Genomic DNA, 23,402 nt, shown 5'->3' with positions numbered 1-23,402 from the left:
TGAAAGTGAAATATTTTTTATTTTACAGTAAATCCTTTAAGAATTCATTTTTTATTTACTTGTAGGTTCTGGATTTGCACCATCATCTACTATTTATGCAAATAATTCAGTTTCTAATTCAACAAATTTCAGCGGATCACAACAGGTATAGTAGTTTTTGTATTCTTGCTTCTTTATGTCTATTTCAGATTTGGGAAGAATAGTTTCAGGTTGCCACATAAGTGCAAATTCTCCCAGAATAAGTTTTTTAAATTTAAAATTAAGATAGCATTTTGAGGAAATAAAAATTAGCTATCCAGAATTTTTGGGATATGGGTAATTCTATATATCTTAGATTTCCTGTTCACTAAAGGTTTGCCCTTTACACTTTAAGCTGTGATTGTTTTAATTATTTGACATGGAACTACAAAATGTATTGCAAACTTTGCTATCATCATAAACTAAACATAATTTAGTTTAAGACTAAACAAAATTATACTAAATATAACTTTATTTTTTGATAAAACAGTTTATTAATATTAATTGATTGAACTGTAATCAATAATTGGATTGTGCTGTCATTTTTAGTCCAAAATGACATTTGTTACTAAACAAAGTTCCCTTTGGACTACTTTTGGCTTTTATGTTTTACTTATTTATTTTTAACATATTTTTATTAATTTCAGAGAGTAAGGAAGAGGGAGAGAGAGAAGGGAACATCAATGATGAGAGAAAATCATTGATCAGCTGCCTCCTGCATGCCCCCTACTTGGGATTGAGCCCACGACCCGAGCACATGCCCTAATGGGGAATTGAACCTGGGACCCTTCAGTCCACAGGCCGATACTCTATCAACTGAGCCAGACCAGCTAGGGCAACTTTTGACTTTTATTTTTACTTTTTAGTTTACTAGGTAGCATGATAACATAAGGGAAAGAAATAGTCTGTTCTACTTAAGAGGATTAAAGATTCATAAAGGAGAGGAAAGATTTATATCATAAAACAGATCCAATGCTACCTGAATATTTAAATACAGTGGCTCCAATATAAAATATAGTCTGTATTTTGGACCATGGACTGAGTACCAATTTAATATTTAAGCAAATACTCATTGAGTACTTATTCTGTATTAGAAATGGGAGGGAGGTATTCTAGGGAAAGGAAGGTAGGGATGGGTTGGATTGGACCTGATCCTATCTCATGGATCTTACAGCCTACGGAGAGAAGTTGACAATAAACCAGTAAACAGACAGGTAAATATCCAATTAGCATGAGGGGAGAGAACAGGGTCCTATTAAAAATATTATTAGAAATCTAAGTGGAGTAGGGGAGATTTTATGGAAGGCCTGTCTATGGAACTAACATTTAGGCCAAGTCTTCTAAGGGCTGGGTGAAGAATGAGGGCAAGGGTGTTTCAGGCACAGAAAGCAGATGTACTAGATCGCCCAGGGCTGATAAACTTGCTGTGTCAGTCTGGAGTTTAGTTTGTACCTGAGGGTCCGGTGGGGAAACACATCTGCACAGATGGACAGGGGCCTACGCAAGTAGGGCCTTGTGCTGTATAGGAAGACATTTAGATTGTATTCCAATCCCAATGGAAAGCTATTAAAGGATTTTGAACAGGAGAATAGCATCACGTAATTTATGTTTTGAAAAGATTACTCTAGCTTCAGGGACTTTGGAGAAAGCCAAAAATAGAAAGGAGGAGACAAATTAGAAAACCTGTCCATTGGCTCCAACAGCAAGTAAAGGTGGCTTGGACCAGGGTGGCAGAAGAGGAAATAAAGAGAAGCAGAAATCTTGGAGATATGTTTGAGAACAAAAAGACATTGTCTTCCCCGGAAGCTAGTAATCTGGACTTTTCCAATAAGTAAATTCATCTTCCTTTAAGCCACAGGTGCAGGTCAGGCTCTCTGGCCTCCAGTTGCAGTTCTGAGACTTGCTAGCTGTCTGACCTCGGACAAATCCTTAAGCACTCCCTGCCTCCGTCCCCTTTACAGTAAAATGTGAATAATGATAATACTGCATAGGGGGTTGTGAGGGTTAAATGACTAAGTCCATTTAAGGCTTCAGAACAGTACCTGACACAAAGTAATCACTATGTAAATGTTTTTACTGCTTTACTCTGTAAAATATGTGTTGCTAGGCACTTTGTCCAAATATTGCAAGTTTTTTTTGTTTATGGGCTCACAGGTGGTAATGGGGAACATCAAATCTAGAAATTAACAGATGGATAGAATTTTAGTTTTCTGCCATACTACTTAATCCTTTCTGATAATATTTGTTTATACACATATGTACTTACACAGAGAATTACCTTTTTTGGGAATCACATCAAACATGGATCTTCTTGCCCTTAGGGCCATCTATTAGGGAACCTTAATCCTGACCAAGGCTTTGTCATCATTAATAACAATTTTAGCTAAAACACACTAGATACATTAAATATCAGTTATCACAACAAATCCTTGTTCATGATCTTAATATGTAAAAGAATTTTGAAGGATTATTAAGATCACTTTAAGGTTCTTAAAATTTTTAAATAGAAAGCAAGTCAGAAGATTTGATCCAATGTTTTCTTTTTTTTTTTCCTGTAACAAATGAGGCAAACAAATGTTTGAAAACCTCACTAAAATCTTCAAGTCAAGGCCTCAGGTGACATGTGTCCTGTGAGAGAAAGAAAATATTTTATTCATCTTCTTTTACTTACTGTTTATCTCCTGACAAGAAATCAAAATTATACAGGGTAGCCAAGAAGGGGAATAAAAATCACAATAATGCAGCCTGAGGTGTGCATGGAAGCTGGGAGGAGCAGCCACACCTCCCCTTGCAGGTGATGTTCAATATATGAGAACGGATGCTATGAATATGAATTGACTCCATCTCCTTCTTGCCTATTCAATTGCATAAGACATGTTGATTTATATCCTTGGATAAGTAATTTTGGGGCCAAAATGAAGCATATGTACCCTTTAGACAGATTAAAATGTGTGTATTGGATCTGGTTTGCAAAACCAGCAAAGTAATTCATGACAATGTGTATACAGAAGGTGCCCACAAAATTGTCTCTGCCCATTGGAATCAACTCAAAGCTGTGGACTCTAAAACAAATGGAGCCAAATACTCATCTTACAGTTTACCATAGCGATTGCTTCCTTTTCAAGCCAGCCAGAGAGTAATTTCTATTTCAAACACACACATCTCAATTACTGTTTCAGGATTATCCATCCTACACAGCCTTTGGCCAAAACCAGTATGCACAGTATTACTCCGCATCAACGTATGGAGCATATATGACATCAAATAACACAGCTGATGGCACATCGTCCTCAACCTCAACCTATCAGTTGCAGGAATCTCTCCCAGGACTGACTAGCCAACCAGGTACAGATCTTCATCCAGGTGAAATACTTTCATATGTTTTGCTGTGTCTAATAATATGGAGAAAATAGACATTTCAGAAATAAGGCTGAAAGCTCCCAGATGATTATGCTGATGTTTAATCTGTGCTAGTACCACTGCGTAAGATGACATTCTGGCATTTGGAAAACACTTCTTTTAGATGTGGAGCAGTTAGGAGATTTAGATTTTAATCTTAAATGGCAGTGTGTATGTGAATATAAGTGGATATAAAAAGGTCAGTGGGCCTTTGCCAGACTATTTTGTGACGGTCTTAACAGCATAGAAAAGTTGTAGTATTATCTTCTTTGGATATAACTGACCATATGTCCTTTATGCTTGAGAGACTGCATAGTTCCTTCACCTTCATGAGGCATCAGTGCCTGAAATCAGTGAATGTTCCCTACCTTCCTAGGGTTTTTAGGATCATTGCAAAGTAGTCTAATATCTTTGCCTAGTCAGCACATATTTAAAATCCATTATATTTTTTTGTTATCTGAAGCTTATCTGTTTTCTTATTGGAATTGTATTTGCTGAAACATATTTAACCCAGCTGAAACATTTAAAGTTAAAAGCAAATTTAATAGAAATTCATCATAATCCCAATAGGACTTTTTGGAGAAATGATCAAGGTGACTCTAAAATTACAAGGAAAGGCAAAGGAACTAGAATAGCCAAAATAATTTTGCAAAGTAAGAACAAAGTTTGAGGGCTCACATTGCCTGATTTCAAGACTTATTATAAAGAACAGTTATCAAAAATGCGTGGTATTGGCAAAAGGACACATACTTGGAGCAATGGAATAGAACAGAGGGTCCAGATATAGACTGACTTACATACACTGGAAAATGGGTTTTGACAAAAGTGCAAAGGCAATTGGAGAATGAGTAGGTATTTTTGTTTGTGGCTTTTAAATTTTTTATTTTATTTTTTCCATCACAATTAATCCCCTCTATGCACTCTTCCACCTCCACCCATCCCCTGCTTCCGCAATCATGACACTGTTGTCCATGAATTATCTTTTTTTTTCTTTTTTGATCAATCTCTCACCCCTCCCCACCCCACTCTCCTTGGACATGCATAAACAAAATTTTAAAAAACACACAAAACTAATAAACAATAAAATCTGCCAGAATCTTGACTCTTAATTCATGGAAAAATTCATACCATATACAATAAATAGATGTCAAAACTAAAACTATAAAACTTCTAGAAGAAGACTTGGGGGAAATTTTGTGGCCTTTGGTTATGTAAAGATTTTATAGATATGATAGATAATATTCAGATCTGATCAGATTTTCTGTTTAATTTAAAGAAGAAATTATTTCTACTTGTAACTATATTATTATCTCAACCAAAACCATAACAATACACAAGTCTGGATTTTTAAGATATTCTGTGATCTCAGAACTTTAGTCAAGATACTTTAAGTTTGATTTTGTCTTTCAGATCTTGCATGCATACAAAAAGTAAACTAGTTCGTAACTATGAGATTTTTCTTTCTTATTATTGATGAACTCTGAGCTATTTAGTTTAATGGTATGAAAATTATTTCCTATTAACCAACTCTGCATTTTGGAATTAAATCAGAGACCTAGCAATTAAATCCACAATTTTTCATAAATCATTTTCTGTTGACTTATCTCATTTTTAAAAGAGAAACATACTTCATGTTCTATAAGAGACAGCTGGTTGTTTTGATTTAGTGATAAACCCTAATGAAATAAAGTTGGATTTAAAAATATAAAACATGGAAGGTACAGTTATTCATTACTGTACTGATTAAAGGATAATTATTCAATCATGTATGGTGTTGGCCCAAGAAAATGCCTAAGGTAGTTGGTAATGACTGATGTTATTTGGAAATTGCAAATAGCATTCAGTTATTACTTTACCTTATTAGGTAGTTTGACAGTGTATTTAAACGAAACATTACTATGCTGATTAAGAACAGATATTTTAGTTCATTATCTTTAGAAAGACCTCTCTTTGCTTTTAACATAAAGATTATCTTAGGTATATTATAATTTTGATTTGCATTCAGAAAGTGATGACTGATTAGTACATGAAAATTTGAGATATTTTTATAGCTCCTTTTTAAAATATTTTAAACATCTTTAACATTATATATAATTAGTCATTTGTAACAATATTATCCTTTACTCTGAGCCCTTGGCAGACATTACAATACATTTAGCTGATTAAATTTTACAAGTGCTTCAGAAAAGTAAGGGATATAGTAAGATCACTTCACTCTTTGAAAAGAAGCCAGTTTCTTAGGCAGAACTCAGTAGACTTTCCATAGCTTCATGGCATTTCACTTAAGGACAGGAAGGAAACAAAGTGCTAATTCAGTTCGTGGAAGCTAACCAGAGGATTTAGGTAGAAAGAACTGACCACATTTAACTCCTCCGCCAATCTGCATTTCCCATACCTGCAGCATTAATGTACCCTAGTGCAATTACCTGAGAGAAATTATTTGGCAGAGGCCCTGGAATTGACAGCTTTCTCCTTACAAAAAAAAAGTGTCAATAAATGTTTAATGACCAGTTGAGCTCAAGTTCCTGGTTTTACCCTTTATCAGAAAAAAAGGATAGCATCTTCAAAAGCTATAGAGGTCAGAATAGTTCCACCTGGATGGTTGCTATAGGAGTCCAGATACTGCTGTGGCCTCTTCAGGACCTGCTCTTTTACTATAAACTTCTTTTTTTAAATTTTCTTTATTGATTAAGGTATTACATATGTGTCCTTATCCCCCCATTGCCCCCCCCACACCCCTACTCATGCCCTCACCCCCCTGGTGTCTGTGTCCATTGGTTAGGCTTATATGCATGCATACAAGTCCTTTGGTTGATCTCTCCCCCTTACCCCCACCCTCCCCTACCTTCCCTCTGAGGTTTAACAGTCTGATCAATGCTTCTCTGTCTCTGGATCTGTTTTTGTTCATCAGTTTAGTTCTTTTGATGAATTTCTTGGCTTTCACTTTCACAAATTGTATAAAGTCTGTATAATTCTTGATTAGTAAAAACAGATATAGGTTTGTAATTAAGAGTGTCCATTGCGGTTTGGAGGAGGAAGTATAAGCCTAGTGGTTAAGGCAGCAGTTCTGGAATCATATCACAATTCCTCACACAAACTATTTCATCTTGGTAAGTTAAGTCCCACATGTCTCCAGTTTTCCCAAGATTAAAAGAGGATAATGAAAGACCAGATTCACGGAGTCAAAGTGAGGTTTATATCATATAGCTATAGACATAGATGCAGATATAGATAAAGAATGTTTCACAATAAAGAGTGCTGACAAATCAATAAGGAAAAGAGAACCCAATTTTAAAAATGGGCAAAAGATATAAACACTTATATCAAAAAAAGAAGATACCAAATGGGAAATTAGCATACAAAAAAGTGTTTCACATCATTTCTCATCAAGAATATGCTAATTAAATCTACAATAAGATACCACCATACCCCCACAATGACTAATGTAACAGAGACTAGCAATATCAAGTATTGGCAAGAATGTCAAGCAACTGGAATTCTCATTGCTAGTAGGAGAGTGAATTAATACAACCACTTTGGAAAAAGGTGATCAGAGCTTGTTAAACATGGACATATGCCTTTCCTCTGACCTAACAGTCCCACTGCTAGGTATATATACCTTAGAGAAATGGGAGCTAAGTCCACAAAGACAAGAACAATAAAGTTTATAGCAGCTTTATTCATAGTTGCCTAAAATTATGAATAATCCAAATGTATATCAACAGAATGATAAATAAAGCATATATACTAGTACATATATATTGAAGTTCTAGCCACATTAAGGAAAGAACAGATGACTGCCCCAAGCTACAAATGTGAATCAATCACACAGACATAATGAGCAGTGAATAAAGTCAAACATATTTTAATAAACATTTTAAAAGGAAAGACAGTACATGAAAAAAAAATCCTTAAGGTTGAATAAATATGGAGCTGCTCCTCTTAGTTCTTTAAAAAAGCTATCAGAACACTTCTGTCCATATTGTGTCCAAATTTTTAGAGCCCTTTTAAGATCTTGGAGTAACTTGGAAAGAATCTGTGATATCAAATCCCATTTTTATTGAAACCCAAACACTTCTTATAAATACTCCTTTCCCTGCCCCTCCTGCTCTTTTCATTCCCTTGCTGTTGGCTCCCAATTTATTGGAATAGCTGAGTTGTTTCTGCCAAACTCCTTCTTTATGGATCCAGTCAACCATCAACCACCCATAACATCACACTGACTTGGGGATTTTGCAAGTTTTTGTCCTTTCAGCCCTTGTACTGTTGCAAGAACAAAGCTGCTTTGTGATATTTAACACCTGAAAAATGATCTAGAATGAAGAGAAAGACAGGTTGTATGGAATGTCATCCCAAAAATATTATTATAAGCTTATTTAATAAATTAGGGTTAATTATAACCTACATTTTATTTGAAAGAGAACATTTGACTTGCAGGACATAGCAGCCTTAGGAAAATTCTGTTAAAAAACAACAACTAAACATAGAAAAAAAATGTTGTGATATATTTTGGAAGTTGGTGTGTGTTTAAATACCTAAAGCCTAATTAATGCCTATGCAAGTAAACTAAAACATGATTTACTGTAAGATAGGGCTACATTTAACCTCATTACTAAAACTTTTTATTATGCTGTCTACTCTCACACAGTTGATAGCAGAGGTCCACACAATGAACTGTGCTAGCAATGTTTTAAGAGCAAATGATATTTGGAGCACAGACATACTTTTCGATGCTGTCCTGACATGCACAATGTTTCCCAAAGATGTTATAACTGTTACAAATGACTACAAGCTAGCTATGCAGAATTTACTATTATTTAGAACATCTCAGAAAAAATAATACCTACACGTTATGTAGTTTGTTCAGATTTGATTATTTATATTAAAAACTGTTCAGCTGTCCTCAAAATTATTTTACTTTAATTTCATGGTAAAGCATGCTAATCATAGCATCTTTATGTTTAAAATTGCATAACCTAAATTTAATATAGTTTGCCATCAGACTCTCCTAGAAGTTTTTACTTTGTGCATATTAATTAAATCCAATTAAATGTAAACCAGCTCTATCTCAATAATTCAAAAAAGTATTACTCATGCTTTAATATAACACACACACACACACACACACACACACACACACACACACCTGAGAGTCAGAGAGATTGCGTAAAATGCTTGCAGTCGTAGGATAAATCTGACTCTTGTTACTTGTGAGGTTTTGCTGCACCTCACTGTTGCCTCCATTTGTTTATCTTAACACACCTCAACCCCCCCCCCCATATACACACAGATTTGCCACTGCTCAGTACTTCCTACCTCATAAGATGCTCCACCATTAGCTTTAGACATGCCAGATTTTAAGGTATCTGTGGAACATGAAGAAATCAATCAGATACAAAGTCTGAAACTTAGGATATAGCCTGGTTGGGGATATAGATTTTTTTAACAGTCATCACACAGAGGGTGATTAACATCATGGATCACCCAGATGATGTGGCATGAGAAGGACAGTGATCAAAGCATGGAACTTGTAAATACCAACATATAAGGAATGAGAGAAAAAAAGGAGTCCAGGTCTCTTAGGAAGAGAAGGTGAGAGAGATCCTTGACTTAGGAGAGTGCATGGTGTCAGCTGCCAAATAATGGTCTGAGGGGTGCTGTTTAAGAGGATTAAACCCAGCATGGAGATCCAAGAATATAAGATCTGAGTCTCTCTATTGCATTTGTCAATGAGGTAATTATTGGGACTTTGCATCAGAGTAGTTTTACAGTTTTGGTGAACTGAAGCTAATTGATGACAAATCGGCTGTCAGGAAGTGGAGAGAGATGTGCTGTCCAGCACTGTAGCTGCTGGCCACATGCGGCTATTGAGCCCATGCCCTGTGGCCAGTACAGATTGAGGTCCACTGTAAGTGTAAACTACACACAGGATTTTAATACAAAAAAAGAGATATGTAAAGCATGTCATTGATAATTTTATATGGATTACATGTTGAAATGGATATTTTGGATAAATTAATTCAATTAACATATATAAATAAAGTTAATTTTACATGTTTCTTTTTATGTTTTTTAATGAGGCTTCCAGAAAATTTTAAATTATATATGTGGTTACATTTGTTGTTCACATTTTATTTCTGTCAGACAGCACTGGTATGCACTATTCTTTTTAAGAAGTGTCATTTTAAAAAATAAGATAGCAAGCAGATAGCTTCTAGATGGAAATGTGAGGTCAAAGGGAAGGACTTTTAAACTTGCCTATGACCCCAGAAGAGGAAAAGGTTGGCCAGAAGATGAGAGAGGGTTTGACTAATGGAGCAAGATTCCTTAAGAGGTGGGGTAGAGGAGTCAAGTTTGCATGGAATTGATCCACAAGACATTTCATCCTCTGAACTCTGATGTAAGGAGGTGAGAACAGATTTAAATTTAGATAAATATATAGGTGGGGGTAGAAATTGGAAGTTGAAGGCATATGGAGTATAAAAGGTGTTCAGGTCTAATAGATCACAGAGACTGAAACTTGGGAGGGATTTGTTGGGAGGGATTTGTCTGACCTACAGACAGATTTTTTTGTCCCTTTAGAATTTTGGGTATTTGGGAGTATAAATCAATCAATCTCTCTCTCTCTCTCTCTCTCTTTCTCTCTTCCATCCTAAGATTTCTGTTCAATAAGAGTTTAAGATGATTAATAATGAAGACTCATGCCTAATCTAAAAATGAAGTGCTATTTTTGATGTAACTTATGTATTTTTAGGAGAGTTTGATACCGTGCAGAGCCCCTCCACACCCATTAAAGATCTTGATGAGAGAACATGTAGGAGTTCTGGGTCAAAGTCCCGAGGAAGAGGCCGGAAAAATAACCCCTCCCCACCTCCCGACAGTGACCTGGAGGTATGCTGACTCATCCTCAAAGAGTGTAATATGATGTTTTATTTTTATTGAATACATATTCTATACTTACAGTTTCATAATGCTTCAAACTTTAAATATATATTATATATATATATATAATATATATATATATATATATATATATATATATAAAATCATGATGAAAGGAGTGGATCTACTTTGTAGTGGGCATTTCACAGCTGAAAGTTTGAGATTTCACCCATTGTAATGGCCAAATTTAAAAAAAAAACACACAACTTAAAAGTGATAATGAGTTACAAATTCTAGGTCTGAGATAATTGCATCTTTTGGTCCACGTTGGTACAAACAAATTTTAAAAACTGTTTCTGGGGTAATTTTCTGAGAAACACTTCATTTGGTGGTACTAATGTAATGAAAGATAGTTATATGGGTCAATTAATTTTAAAAGGTAAAATTAATCTGTATGAAAATGCAAAGTTATCTTCTGAAAATAGAAAAAAAAATTCCCATCATCTGATACAGGTTAAAATTTTTAGATCTGTAAAAATTTTCATGAGCCTTTTTTTTTGTTCTGGTTGAAAGCTCTTTTGAGATATATCCATACAAAACAGGTTGACTTTTATTATAAAACATCAGGAGACACTATTCTTAACCTTAATCTGTTACTTCTTAAACAACTGCCTACTTCTGATACCAAATTTTTGGACTGGAACCCAGATTCTTTGTCCGCCAGAATCAAAGAATGAATCCAAGGACAGAAAGTGGTATAGCAAAGGTGGAAATTTATTGAAGAATAGATGCAGACTCCCACATGGGGTGAGAGAAGAGTCCCACGGAATGAACTCCCACGTAGGGAGGGGGAAAAGGTCCCACTGGTCCCTTTTCCCTATGGTTTATAAAGGCTGCAGTTCCTGTGTCCTGATATCCCCTATGATTGGTCACTATTCCCCTTTGAATTGGTTACTATAGTGATTCCTAAGCCCCTCCTTCCTCATAGTCCTTCCATTCCTCTGGGCTTTCTTCTTTTCCATCTGAATGAAGGGCTTCCTTCTCTTTATTTTGTAAATATAGACCTTTCTTGGCTACTTCCAGTTCCCTTGTCTTATGTAAATGCAACTGTTGCTGCTCCCTTGTCTTATGGAGATGTAAGTGCACCTGGCTTCCTTGTGTTATGGAAATGTACCTTCTCCCAGTGGGCAGCCCCTTGCTTTTCCATGGACCCCAATTCCAAAAAATCCCTAATCCTGCCTACGTTTCCCCTAAAATTCCTGCTTCACTTCAATTAAGAAAAAACATTAAATTTCCAGATTTGGTCAAGTTAGGTAATTGTCATTACACCTTTTTCATGAGAGATCATTTCCTTTACCTGAACAACAGTAGCAGATTCAAATGCATTCAGGGACTCAGCAGGTGACAATCGATGGGTGAACTGGGCTAGGAAGCCAGCCTACTGAGAGAGGAGAGAGCATTGGCCCAATCAAAAGGGGCCCACCCCTCCCTGTGGCACCTCAGCCAGCATTGCTGCAGCTTTCAGTTTCTCTGCTACAGTGAGAACCCTGAAGTTTGTTTGAAATTTCCTAATCTTAAAAAATTGATCAATAATTTGAAATATTTCACTGTGCAGACCAAACAACCCACCTGATGGTCTAAGCTGACTCAAGAGCTCACACTTGGTAATATCTATTTAAGGATTATTATTGAGTCTTTTAAATATTTTTAAATTTTTAATTCTTTGAATGTATTGTAAAATATCACAAATCTATGAGGCAGAAAACTTTAAGATAGAGTTTCAAGTTCACTTCTATCACAAAGTCCAAATGTGTCTTTTGGGGTATTAACTGCAAATAAATATTTGGGTGAATTTCTTCAAATTAGGATATCTGATTTTTAAGCTTATTGTTTGTATAACTCTTGCTTCTCAGGTTTTACAGGGGTTAGATCTGGAAAATTTGGGGGGAAAAATTAATGGCGTAGCATAGGTTTCTCTAAAATGGTATCAAGAGTATATCCAACAACAAAATGAGATGCTTTTTACTTATAAAGAGATTTTTGCTTCCTTATAATTTAATAATTCTTTGATATTTATCTTTTTCTTCAGCGTGTGTTTGTCTGGGACTTGGATGAAACCATCATTGTTTTTCATTCACTGCTCACAGGTTCTTATGCCCAGAAGTACAACAAGGTAAGCAATCAAGACATTTTACCCCAAGAAACCTTGCTAGAATTTTATTTTGCTGAAAAATCAAGAGCCATTTAAAAATATATTTAGCCATCTGGGTGGCTCTATTGATAGAGCATTTTCTGTGCATGAAAGGTTGTGGTTCAATTCCTGATCTGGGCACATACCTGATCCCCAATTGGAACACGAGCCAAAGGCAGCCAATGTTTCTATTTCACATATATGTCTCCTCTCTCTCCCTTCCTCTCTAAAAAATCTATCAAAAAACATATTTTTGGGTGAGAATTAAAAGGATAATTAGAAAAAAATACATTTAAGTGGTTTCATTGCAGTCGATCAAATCTGCTCTTAATTATTTCTTTCTACTGGCCCATCATTTCTTTATGTGAATTGGGAAATTTCACAAAACTAATAAAAAATTGCATTCTTGTTTCTTCTTCATTATTGAGTTTTCTACATCGAAATCAAGCTTATTACTTTGCTATAATTATTTTATAAAATTTTTGTAAATCGAAATAGACTTTAAGCATATAAAATTACTATGTGTGTGTGTGTGTATATATATATATATATATATATATATATATGTATATATATATATATATATGCAACCATTAAGACCGAAGGACCAAACGACCAGTCACTATGATGCTCACTGACCACCAGGGGCAGACGCTCAATGCAGAAGCTGCCCCCTTATGGTCAGTGCACTCCCACAGTCAACCTCCTGTGATTCCCTCCCCCCATCCCCCCTAGCTGTCCAGCCCCAATCTCCCCAATAGGGACTGGGCGAGACGGCCCCTGATTGACCCTGATCGCCAGCCAGGCAGAGGGACCCCACCTGTGCACGAATTTGTGCACCAGCCCTCTAGGCCTTTAATAAGGGAACTAAAATATTGCTTCATTTGTTGCCCCAAATGTTGCTATAAAATGCTATTTAGAATAAGGAAGTAATCTTTTGTCGCTCAACCACTGAGCCACGCTGGCTGGGTGCTGTCATTGTCATAGTGGGCTAGCTTCTTATAACCGTGTTGTTACACACCTGTGTGAGTGCTTTTTCAAAGATTGATGAAACCGCAACAGGCTTTTCAGCTGGAAACACAATTGTTTATGTCATTACTATTTGTGTCTTTGACTCTCTAGGATTCATAATTTAACAAGAGTCAATTCAAAGCATGGTGGCCCTCCTTCAGTTACCGGTTTCAAAGTTGTATCTGACTTTGGTTCACACATACAGAATTGTCTTCGTATTTCTTTGTAGTGTCACATTATTTAATAGGGTCTCATGTCAGCTCAATGTGCAGTTTTTAGCAAGTTTGTTAAACTTTGTCTTCTAGATTAGTAATGATGAATTGCACTCATGTTCTTCCTCCTAAAATGCAACCTTGGTGAATCTGCGGGGCATTTGATGTTTAGTGTAGGTAATGAATGCTGCTAAACTGATATGAAAGGTAACAATTTTGTTTAATTACCATTTAGAAGAAGGAGTCTTAGTCCCTTCATCTCAATCATTGTCATCTAAAACATTGAGCAAGATGCATGCATATGTGCCAAAAACACACAAGATGCTCAGCTGAAATAAGGAAAGAAAATGTTAGTGTATGAGCACACACACACACACACACACACACACACACACACACTTGTATCTTGAAGTTTCTATTGTTGTCTGTTTCATAAAGCACATACTTTGTAAACACATGCATATGATTATAATTTAAAGAATAGGTATATAATTAATAAGTAAATTATACTACACATAAATTTGGTGTGCATGCCAAAATTATATTAGTGATAGAGTATACCATCTAAAAAGTTTCCAGACAATAATCTAAAGCATTTCTTATGGAATAATTTTGACTTATGAGTAGTACACAGTAAATTCTGTTGAACTGATTACAATATTGTTGTGCAGCTAGTTTCATATTAGATAAACAATCTAACTTGAACACATGAATTCAAATAAAGTTCCCTTCAAAATGGTCACCATCAGTGTCTATATCTAAATATCTGTGTTGCTTCCATTATGCCATATCAGTGGTAGAACTAATCTTTTTTTTGCAATTATCTTTAGCTTTTTAAAATATTTCCTGACTTCAGACCTTCATTCTTCCATGGTAATTTTGATCTTTAGAAATAAGGTCATTTGAACCCAAGGCAATGAATAAGGGGTGTAGTCAAAATATCATTATTTTTCTTTTTGTCAAAAATACCATAAAGTTGCTTCCATCCCAGGACTGAGCATGGACTTCCATTTGGGATAATTAGGGGGGTGCCAATAAAGAGCTGAGGAGGGTGAACCATCAAAAAGAAATGAAGCTGCTTTTCTTGAGTGACTCATAAACTGGCTCTAAGAATACTTCCAAAAGCAAAGTTCTCACACCTCCCTCCGCAGTGGTGCATCACTGCGATTAACCTGTCCCCTCCCCCATATGGCAGCCTGGACACACAGCCTTCATTTCACATACAAGTTCCACTATTTTAAAGTATTGTCAGAAGCTTTGTTTGAATACAAAATGGACACATTTTCTATGCTTATAGTTGCTTAAAATAGCAGAGTTTTCCAGAAGGCTGGCACAAAGCTAGGGGAAGAAGGAAACCAATGTTTTATGTAATGCCCACGATGTGCCAGGCAATAAGTGTCACCATTTTAAGGGGTAGGTTATTCGCCCCAATCTGTAGATGAGGAAACATGCTCAGAAAGGAAGTAAAATGTGTGAAAGTCACACAGCTAGTTGGTGGCAGAGATGAACCCTGGGTCCTTAGACTATTTGTCCCCAAAGCTTGTGTTGTTTCTGCTGCAGCACATCACACAGTATAGACATGTCATCTACTATGGACACATATGTAAGTGACTTTTCCTGAAAGGAGTAAGGACAATTAGTGAGGTTCTGTGTAGACAATTATGTGAGTTCTCCTTTAAGTTGGAATAATTCTGATTCTCTTCTGTCAGGTGATTGGGATATTTTTCCATCAACAAGGAAAACTTAAATGTTCAGTGAAATAAAGTGGGGCAGACAGTTATCAGTGCCTCATGGTGGTATGGAATAGGCAAAGGATCAGGGTCACTACTGGAAGGTGTGGGAAAATGAACATACATGTACAGAACACCTGGCATGTGGTAGAGCCTGTGTTTGGCTTTTCACAAGCAATAAGGACGGTGGTTAAGGACAAGAGCCTTTGAGTCAGATAAACCTAACTTTGAGAACCCAATGCTCATGTGTTCAGCTTTCTGACACTGAGCAAATTTCTTAATCCCTCAGCTTCAATTTCTTTAAACTTGAATAATACTGTTTATAGTGAATAAGAATTAGACAGAAAACACGTTTAAAGGGCTTAGCAGAACTCTTAGTGTGAATTAATTCTCAAAAAAATTCTGTTATTAGTCACTTTCACAAATGTTAACCCACTTAATTCTTGTAATTACTGTGCTGTAATTTATGGGGATCTAAATTCTATGGATGAGGAAGTGTAGATTATGAGGGTTTAAGAAACTTGACTAAGGTTACAAAATGATAAATGCTGCTGGTATATATGTTGGAAACCATATCAGTTCATAACAAGTCCTTGTCCTTTATATTTTTCTCTGCTACTCCAAGGAGGCCTGTTAAAATAAGGAACATTCAAACCTGTAGAGAATTTTTATAGGACTTTATTTGAGCCAAACTGATGATAGTTGCCAGGAGGAGCAAGATCTCAAATGATCCAGCGAATAACAGTGTGCAGTTTCTTTTATGCATTTGAGATTAAGGATGGAATTTAAGGAAGGTTACAGAAAGGTAGGAGAGAGCAAGGCAGGGATTGGATTATAGACTAGTTAAGATTATGTGCTCTCCTGAGGGTGGTCTGCTTTAGAAGGAGGGATCTGCAAAGGGATATTTCAAAGGTGTGAAAACCCAGATGCACAGAAACAATGAAGCTAAGTAGACTGTGCTTTAAGGATTTGACTTATTTTGTAGCATTAATACGTCATGTGCTATGAAGCCATGATTCTCCAAAGTTATTTCACAGTAAGGATGCAAAGGAAGCAGCCTAAGTCGATGAAAAGACTGAAGGAGAAGCGAATCGTTACCTTATAGCAGGGGTGGGGAACCTTTTTCCTGCCAAGGATCATTCGGATGGTTATAACATTATTCACAAGCCATATAGAATTATCAACGTAAAAACTAGCCTGTCATATTTGGTCAAACATTTAATCAACTCACCCCTAATGCCTTGGCAGGGCCAGACCAAGTGATTTCATGGGTCTTGTAAGGCCCTGGGGCTGGACTTTCCCCATCCCTGCCTTATAGTGTCAAATTAAAATTCAAGCTCCCAACACTACTTGCTCATTTTAGACAACATCCTATATAAAAGCAGCACTGGGGAAATAATATGTTCCTAAGGATAAATCAATTGGTTCCTGTTATATTAAACAATCTGTACACAGTTTTATAGCAAGAATTCTTGATTTAATGAGGAGTGATTAGAATTAATCAAGTGTTTGGAGCCATGGATTGGAGGCCTCCCTAGTGGCTAACACCATGCAGGTTACCATCTCTCTGGGCATGATGGTTAAGCCTTCTGGCTTGGAGGAGGAATGGAGCTGAGTTCAAATTTTAGCGCCACCTCTTTCTACACTTGTGCCTTTGGGTAGTTTCTTTGGTGTTTGTGTGACTTCACAATCTTTTGAGAAGAAGAATAAAAAGACTAATTTGATTAGCAGGGTTAAATGAGTTAATGCATTAAAACTCAAAACATGGCCTACCACATAATAAACATTCAAAAGTGTAACCTATCTTACTTGGTTTCAAGGGAATCTGAATGTTGGGGGAACTGGGTGTTTTCTGAGGATATTTGCATGGATTTGTATCTGTTGTTTTATCCCGTAATGTAAGGTATTCACTGAGCTCAATGTTTAGAGAAGCAGAGGGTGACCAGAGAGTGATTGTGGTACGTATGAAATGCTGAATGCAGAGTTTGAAAGCATCTAACATTTTGACAGTGTGTTTCACGGTTGTCCTTTCTGCCTACTCCCCGACAGCTAAGTGTGACCACACATTTCAAGTGGGTCTCAGCACCCCCGGGTGAATCAGCTCTTCCAGTTGACTTTTTCAAACCTCTCCCCTCACACCTTCAGCTCCCCTCTCAATTCTTCATTAAACTCCTCCTCCATCACTAAAAATAGCAACTGAAATAATTACTTTATCTTCTCACCATACCACATGCTCTGCCTTTTCTTTACACCTTTATTCATATCCTGGATCCAGACCCTCTCACTGACTCATGGAATCTACTCCTGAAATGATCTCTTTCACTCCTGAGTCCCCAGTTCCCCACTCTTGAATTATTCTTATCACCATAGACCATGCTGTAATAGTCCCATCACCAGAAAATCCTCTTGAGCCCATTTTCCAGTTGCTGCCCCTTCTCTCTACTCTTCCCTAGCCTTCCAGTCATACGACTCTCTTCAAGTCGTGGAATGACCTTCTCTTGCCAAAATCATGGTTTTTCTTGCTGGGGCTCTCAGCATTTGGCCCAGTTGAGCACTCTCTTCTTTTGCTTTACTTCCCTGACCTGGGTCTCTACCTTACACTGTTCCACATACACTAGACTCATTCTCACCTCTGCGTATGTTCCCTGCCAGCACTGGAGTCTGTGCATGGCTAGTTCCCTCACCGTTTTTAGGTCTCTTCTCTCCAGCTGCCATCTCCTAAGAAAGGCCTTCCCTGTGCTTTCTTTGAGCCATCACCATCTATCCCTATAGCCTTTTGTATCTGCTAACTGTGGTTTTTTTGTGTGTTTTTTTCACCAGCTGAAATATTATATATTTCTTTGGGTTTTTTTCTTTGTTTATATATCTGGTAGGTCATCCAGTGACAATATGAACCCCTTAAGGACAGGGACTTTGTCTATTTGTTTCTGTTAAGAATTTGAATATTCTTACCACATAGTAGACACTCAGTAAATATGTGCTAAATAAATGAGTGTTCCTGAAACCATTCCCCAGTTCCCCCTGAGAACTCCAGTCCACTGCCTATCCATCGTAGACAAACATCTCAATGGTTAAATTTTCCTTCTGATTCATGACTGAACTTCATCTCTTGTCACTGATTAAAAGAGTTTATTTCCTAACAGACCCACTCACTACTTCCACTTTAGTTAGTGAGCAAGCTTGTCTTCCTTCTTCTGTAATGAACTAACACATCTTTGCCTTTGTCACTAGTCTACATGTGCTTCAGGTCCCAAATGAGTAACTGTTGCAAGGACTTCAGTTCTTTAAAAAGAAAAGTCCCCTATTAAAACAACAACAACGCATAATTGCTTTTTCTCCTGAGATATTTTTATATTGTGTCCCTAGGGAAGTATTCCAGCTGATGGCCCAGTACAGGGCAGAGGCCCATAGACAGACAGTCTGGCTCCAAATTTTGCTCTGTGTTAACATAGTATTTAGATATAGAGAGCTGCTGTACTTGAACCTGACTTAGTCATATGATGGTAACATCCGGTTTAGAATCACACATTTAAGGGGCAAAAGTTATTCATTATTTTCAATTCTCTCTCTCTCTCTCTCTCTCTCTCTCTCTCTCTCTCTCTCTCAAAACAAATGTCTTGGGAGTAGTTTCAGTATTTTAATAGAGCAGAGCACAGAGTAAGTTGGCAGAAGTTCAGTTTGCCCCATATTAAACTCTGCTGTAGACACTTTGAACCTATTAGAACTGTTATATATGTAAAATATGCATCAGAGCTTCCTGTCGGTGCCTTTATTATCCCACTTTTTTCCTCTGTCCAAGTTTTCACTATCACTTAATTTCAGACCCTAAACTCAACACTCCCTACAGGTAAACTGAAAAAAGGCAGTAACTCTTGATTCATAAGGTGCCCATATTTCTATAAACATCTAATGAAAATGAGCAAACATCTCTGTATAAAACTTGGGTTCAATCCAGAAGTATATTTAACTCTCAAATGCCTGATAAAACCATGGAATTGCAGGCGCTGGCAGCTCTTTCACAGTAGTCTGGCAAGGCCCAGCAAGCCCAACACTTCAGAGACCTTTCTAAGGCGACCCCCACCAAATCCCTGCTCATCTTTCTTGGATTCTTACATCTGTGGGTCCTTTAGCTAGAAAAATGTGATACTGTAATCCACTTGCTTAGAATCAACTCTCCCAAGGACTTAGTAAGATGGGGGAAAAGAAAGTAAAATTAGATATTTGAAAGTCAGCCCTCACTAGACATTCTCTTAGAAACTAGATTATCACCTCTTACAGGCATGGTTTTCCTTGGCTTGTGGCATAACTATCCTTAGCCTGTCTGTGCCAAGCCTTTGGCATGGCAGATGAAACTCCTCCCTTTAGATAAGCCTTGCTCTTTGGAAACCTTGGTAAAATACAGCTAGTTTACACTATGGCAAACCGCAAACCTAAACTTTCCTCATTCACAAATTGTATTTTGTCAAAGTGCTTACGAAGTCCTAGCTCTCCCAGAGTGTGTGTTGTGGGATTGCCATAGCTTGATAAACAAATGAGCAACCCCTTCAAGTGCCATGGAGTTGCATTTCCACTGGAGTGGGAATGCTCAAACACAGTTTTCATCATACCGTGCGCTGTGCTTACTTGTTAGAGAATTATTGTTGGTTTTCTAAAAGTTATATTTGTTTGCGTGCTTATCAGATGCACAAAATGCATTTTTCGTGGACTTTCCTATTACTGCTGGGGTAGCATAGAGAGTTATGTACTTCAGAAGCGTGGAATTGATGAAAGTAACAATCAAAGAGGAACAGTATATTTTCTTCCATCCCCATAAATCTGATTTGTCAATGCAAAGAATGTGAGGTCTAAACATAAGAAAGTCAATAGTTTTATTTAAAACTTAAAGAAGAAAAACTGGCACATTGTAGGATAAGAATTTAAGCAACCCAATCTTGAGAAGGAAAACCTTTTAAAGAAGACATTCTGAACCCCCATGTGAAATATATATCTTTAGGGCAGTAATCATCAGAAACATACGGAGGAGTGTGGAGCTCAGTTTTATTGTCCTGCATCAGTGAACATTCCTCAAAAGCACAGAGCGTCACTAATGGAATTATATGTTTTCATGCTATAATTACATTTGATTTTTCCTGATATTTTTGTAGACATATTGTTCATGGTCCCATGACTATACAGAATATTTACAAGTTTTCTATGTTTTCAACCTATGTAACCCCCAACCCAAAGAGAAAGGAATTTTTTTACACAAAAAAGACAAATGTATATTTTTACAACTTTTATTCAACCTTTAAAGATTTTCTTTCAAAGACAACAACAAAAACATGAACAACATAAAGAAATAAGGAAAATAAGAATTCTATACTTGAAGGAAGCAGAGCAAGAGAGATCCCTCTGAATTCTGAAAGACTTTGAGACCAAAAAAATAAAAATAAAATAAAATAAATAAAAAAGCTTCATATTTTTGTTCTTGTTCTTGAATCACTTTTTTTGTATAAAATGGAATTGATTTGATCTTTGGATATGTTTCTCCAAATGATCCTGACACTGGAAGACAGATGAACCTAGCAGTAGAGTCAAAGTAGAGTCCTCCTTACTGAAGGACACAAGACCAGGATACCATCAGGGATGTGAACAATGAATATCTGTTTTCGAGAAGAGAGAATCTTGAGCTATGAATTCCACAGAAGTCTCTGAGGAAGAGATGTAGACAATTAGAAAATTATGCTGACATTTAACATATTCTTACTGTCCTTTCTTTCTCTTCTCCAATATCAAGTCTTGGCTTTACTCAACACACCTCAGTGACCTTTTTCTTTTCTTAGCTTAGCACTCAATTCCTATTCTCTAGCTCTTAATCACTACAAAATATGAGGTGACACTCACTTCAAATATATTTACACTCTAGGGCAGTGATGGTGAACCTATGACACGTGTGTCAGAGGTGACACGCGAACTCATTTTTTTGGTTGATTTTTCTTTGTTAAATGACATTTAAATATCTAAAATAAATATCAAAAATATAAGTCTTTGTTTTACTATGGTTGCAAATATCAAAAAATTTCTATATGTGACACGGCACCAGAGTTAAGTTAGGGTTTTTCAAAATGCTGACACGCCGAGCTCAAAAGGTTCGCCATCACTGCTCTAGGGCGTCCCCCTCAAAGCATTATGGAAGGAAGAATAGGAAGAAAATTGGTTGTTGCAGCATAGGTGTAGAATGAGGAGGGGCTTCTATTTGCTAAGTGAGATAAGTTCAGGGGTGTATATGAATACTACAGGGCCCGACCTGGATTGTGTATTTTATCATAAATTAATATCAAGTTAGCATTACATTTTCCCAAGTTAAAATACATTTCTTGAAATGTCATTTATTAGACCATTGAAAACACAAGTTTGGTACTCTCTCCTTAAATTCTTACAATCTGGCTCCTGGCCCAGCCACTCAACCTAAATCATCCTCTGAGGTCTTCCAAAAAGACTTCTCAGCCAAACAAATAGTATTCTTCTAGATTTGTCAGCTTTATTCAAAACCATATTCTCCCTACTAACAGGCTCATTCTGATCTCAAATTCTGAGGGTTTGTTCCATCTAGGTTTTCTATTTTCTGTATCTTCAAGGTCATCACTATTGTAGTTCTCTTTAGAGATCATTCCAACTTTGATCATTTAAACACCATGTTTGAACATGAATTTTTCCCTAGCCCAATCCCTACACCAGCTGTGGGCAAACTACGGCCGCGGGCCGGATCCGGCCCATTTGAAATGAATAAAACTAAAAAAAAAAAAGACCATACCCTTTTATGTAATGATGTTTACTTTGAATTTATATTAGTTCACACAAACACTCCATCCATGCTTTTGTTCCGGCCCTCCGGTCCAGTTTAAGAACCCATTGTGGCCCTCGAGTCAAAAAGTTTGCCCACCCCTGCCCTACACCCTCCTTACTTTTTAGTCTTTCGCTTCTTGATGCCAGGCTTTCAACTATAGTTGGTCATGGTAAAGTACAAACTCTGGTCTTGTTTCTCAACCCCTTGCTGCTGTGTAACATCTTGGTTTCTATAAACAAAAAATAAGTCACTTGACTCCTTACTAATCCCCATACTTTCATTAAACTTCTAAGTGTATATATTTTCTACACAGATTACATCTACTGAATTAATAATTCCTTTCGTTATCCTCAACCCTTCTCTCTTTTTTCCTAGTCAAATGCAGGTTAGACCAATCTATACACTCATTGCAGATAAATATTGCCTGTTGATCAAAATGAAGTTCATAATTAAGTGGTGGTTTCACCGTGCTCCACCAGCTCTTCGTATACTGCCTCCAGGTGACATTGTCTGCTCAAGTCCTGCAAACATCCAGTAGACCTACTTTTCTCCCAACCCTAATTCTTATGTATCATTCTTTAAAAGAAATCCTTTCTTATTTTTAACAAGTCTGTAGCACTGTTCAGTATTCCATCCAAATACATTTCTCCAAAGGACTGTCCATGGAGTATATGTAGACTGGATCCTCTCATAAACATAGATTTATGTCAAAACTTTCCCTAAATCATTTTTATGTGCACATAAATTCCTATAAATTCACAGATGCATCTGTATACTTATTATGTCTTAAATGACCCCTTTGGAAAGGTACCTTTTTAGGCAGTTGGGAAATCTTTTGAATCTTAAGTAAAAATCTGTTGTCATCCCATCCCCACAACAATATGCACTTAAAATATGTTTAATAATAACTGTAGTTACTGAAATTTTACCTCATTGTGCGTGTATTTTCTTCTCAGGATCCTCCCATGGCTGTAACCCTTGGACTCCGAATGGAGGAAATGATTTTTAATCTTGCTGATACACATTTATTTTTTAATGATTTAGAGGTAAGAATTTTAAAAGGTAAGAATAGTTGTATCCAACTATTAAAATGTTTGGATGGTTTCTATAACACCAGATAACCTCAAGAAAAC

At 36.6% G+C, this 23,402-nt stretch overlaps 1 protein-coding gene across 5 annotated transcripts in view; it reads left to right on the top strand.

The window, feature by feature from the left end:
- The window catches only part of EYA4 (EYA transcriptional coactivator and phosphatase 4), a 235,782-nt gene that overhangs the window by 191,372 nt on the left and 21,008 nt on the right, over positions 1–23,402 (top strand). For 2 of the 5 annotated variants that reach the window (XM_023750247.1, XM_006084462.3), the window contains 5 exons: positions 66–145; positions 3,198–3,381; positions 10,172–10,308; positions 12,389–12,472; positions 23,226–23,315. In XM_023750247.1, the coding sequence (XP_023606015.1) occupies positions 66–145; positions 3,198–3,381; positions 10,172–10,308; positions 12,389–12,472; positions 23,226–23,315 (575 nt within the window). The remainder of the gene's footprint in view (positions 1–65; positions 146–3,197; positions 3,382–10,171; positions 10,309–12,388; positions 12,473–23,225; positions 23,316–23,402) is intronic. The other 3 variants (XM_023750248.1, XM_023750246.1, XM_023750249.1) reach the window with 2 other exon arrangements.

The sequence above is a fragment of the Myotis lucifugus genome, unplaced genomic scaffold (assembly GCF_000147115.1).
Source record: "Myotis lucifugus unplaced genomic scaffold, Myoluc2.0 scaffold_11, whole genome shotgun sequence".
NCBI classification, from domain to species: Eukaryota; Metazoa; Chordata; class Mammalia; order Chiroptera; family Vespertilionidae; genus Myotis; species Myotis lucifugus.
This window is presented reverse-complemented; position numbering and strand designations above follow the sequence as displayed.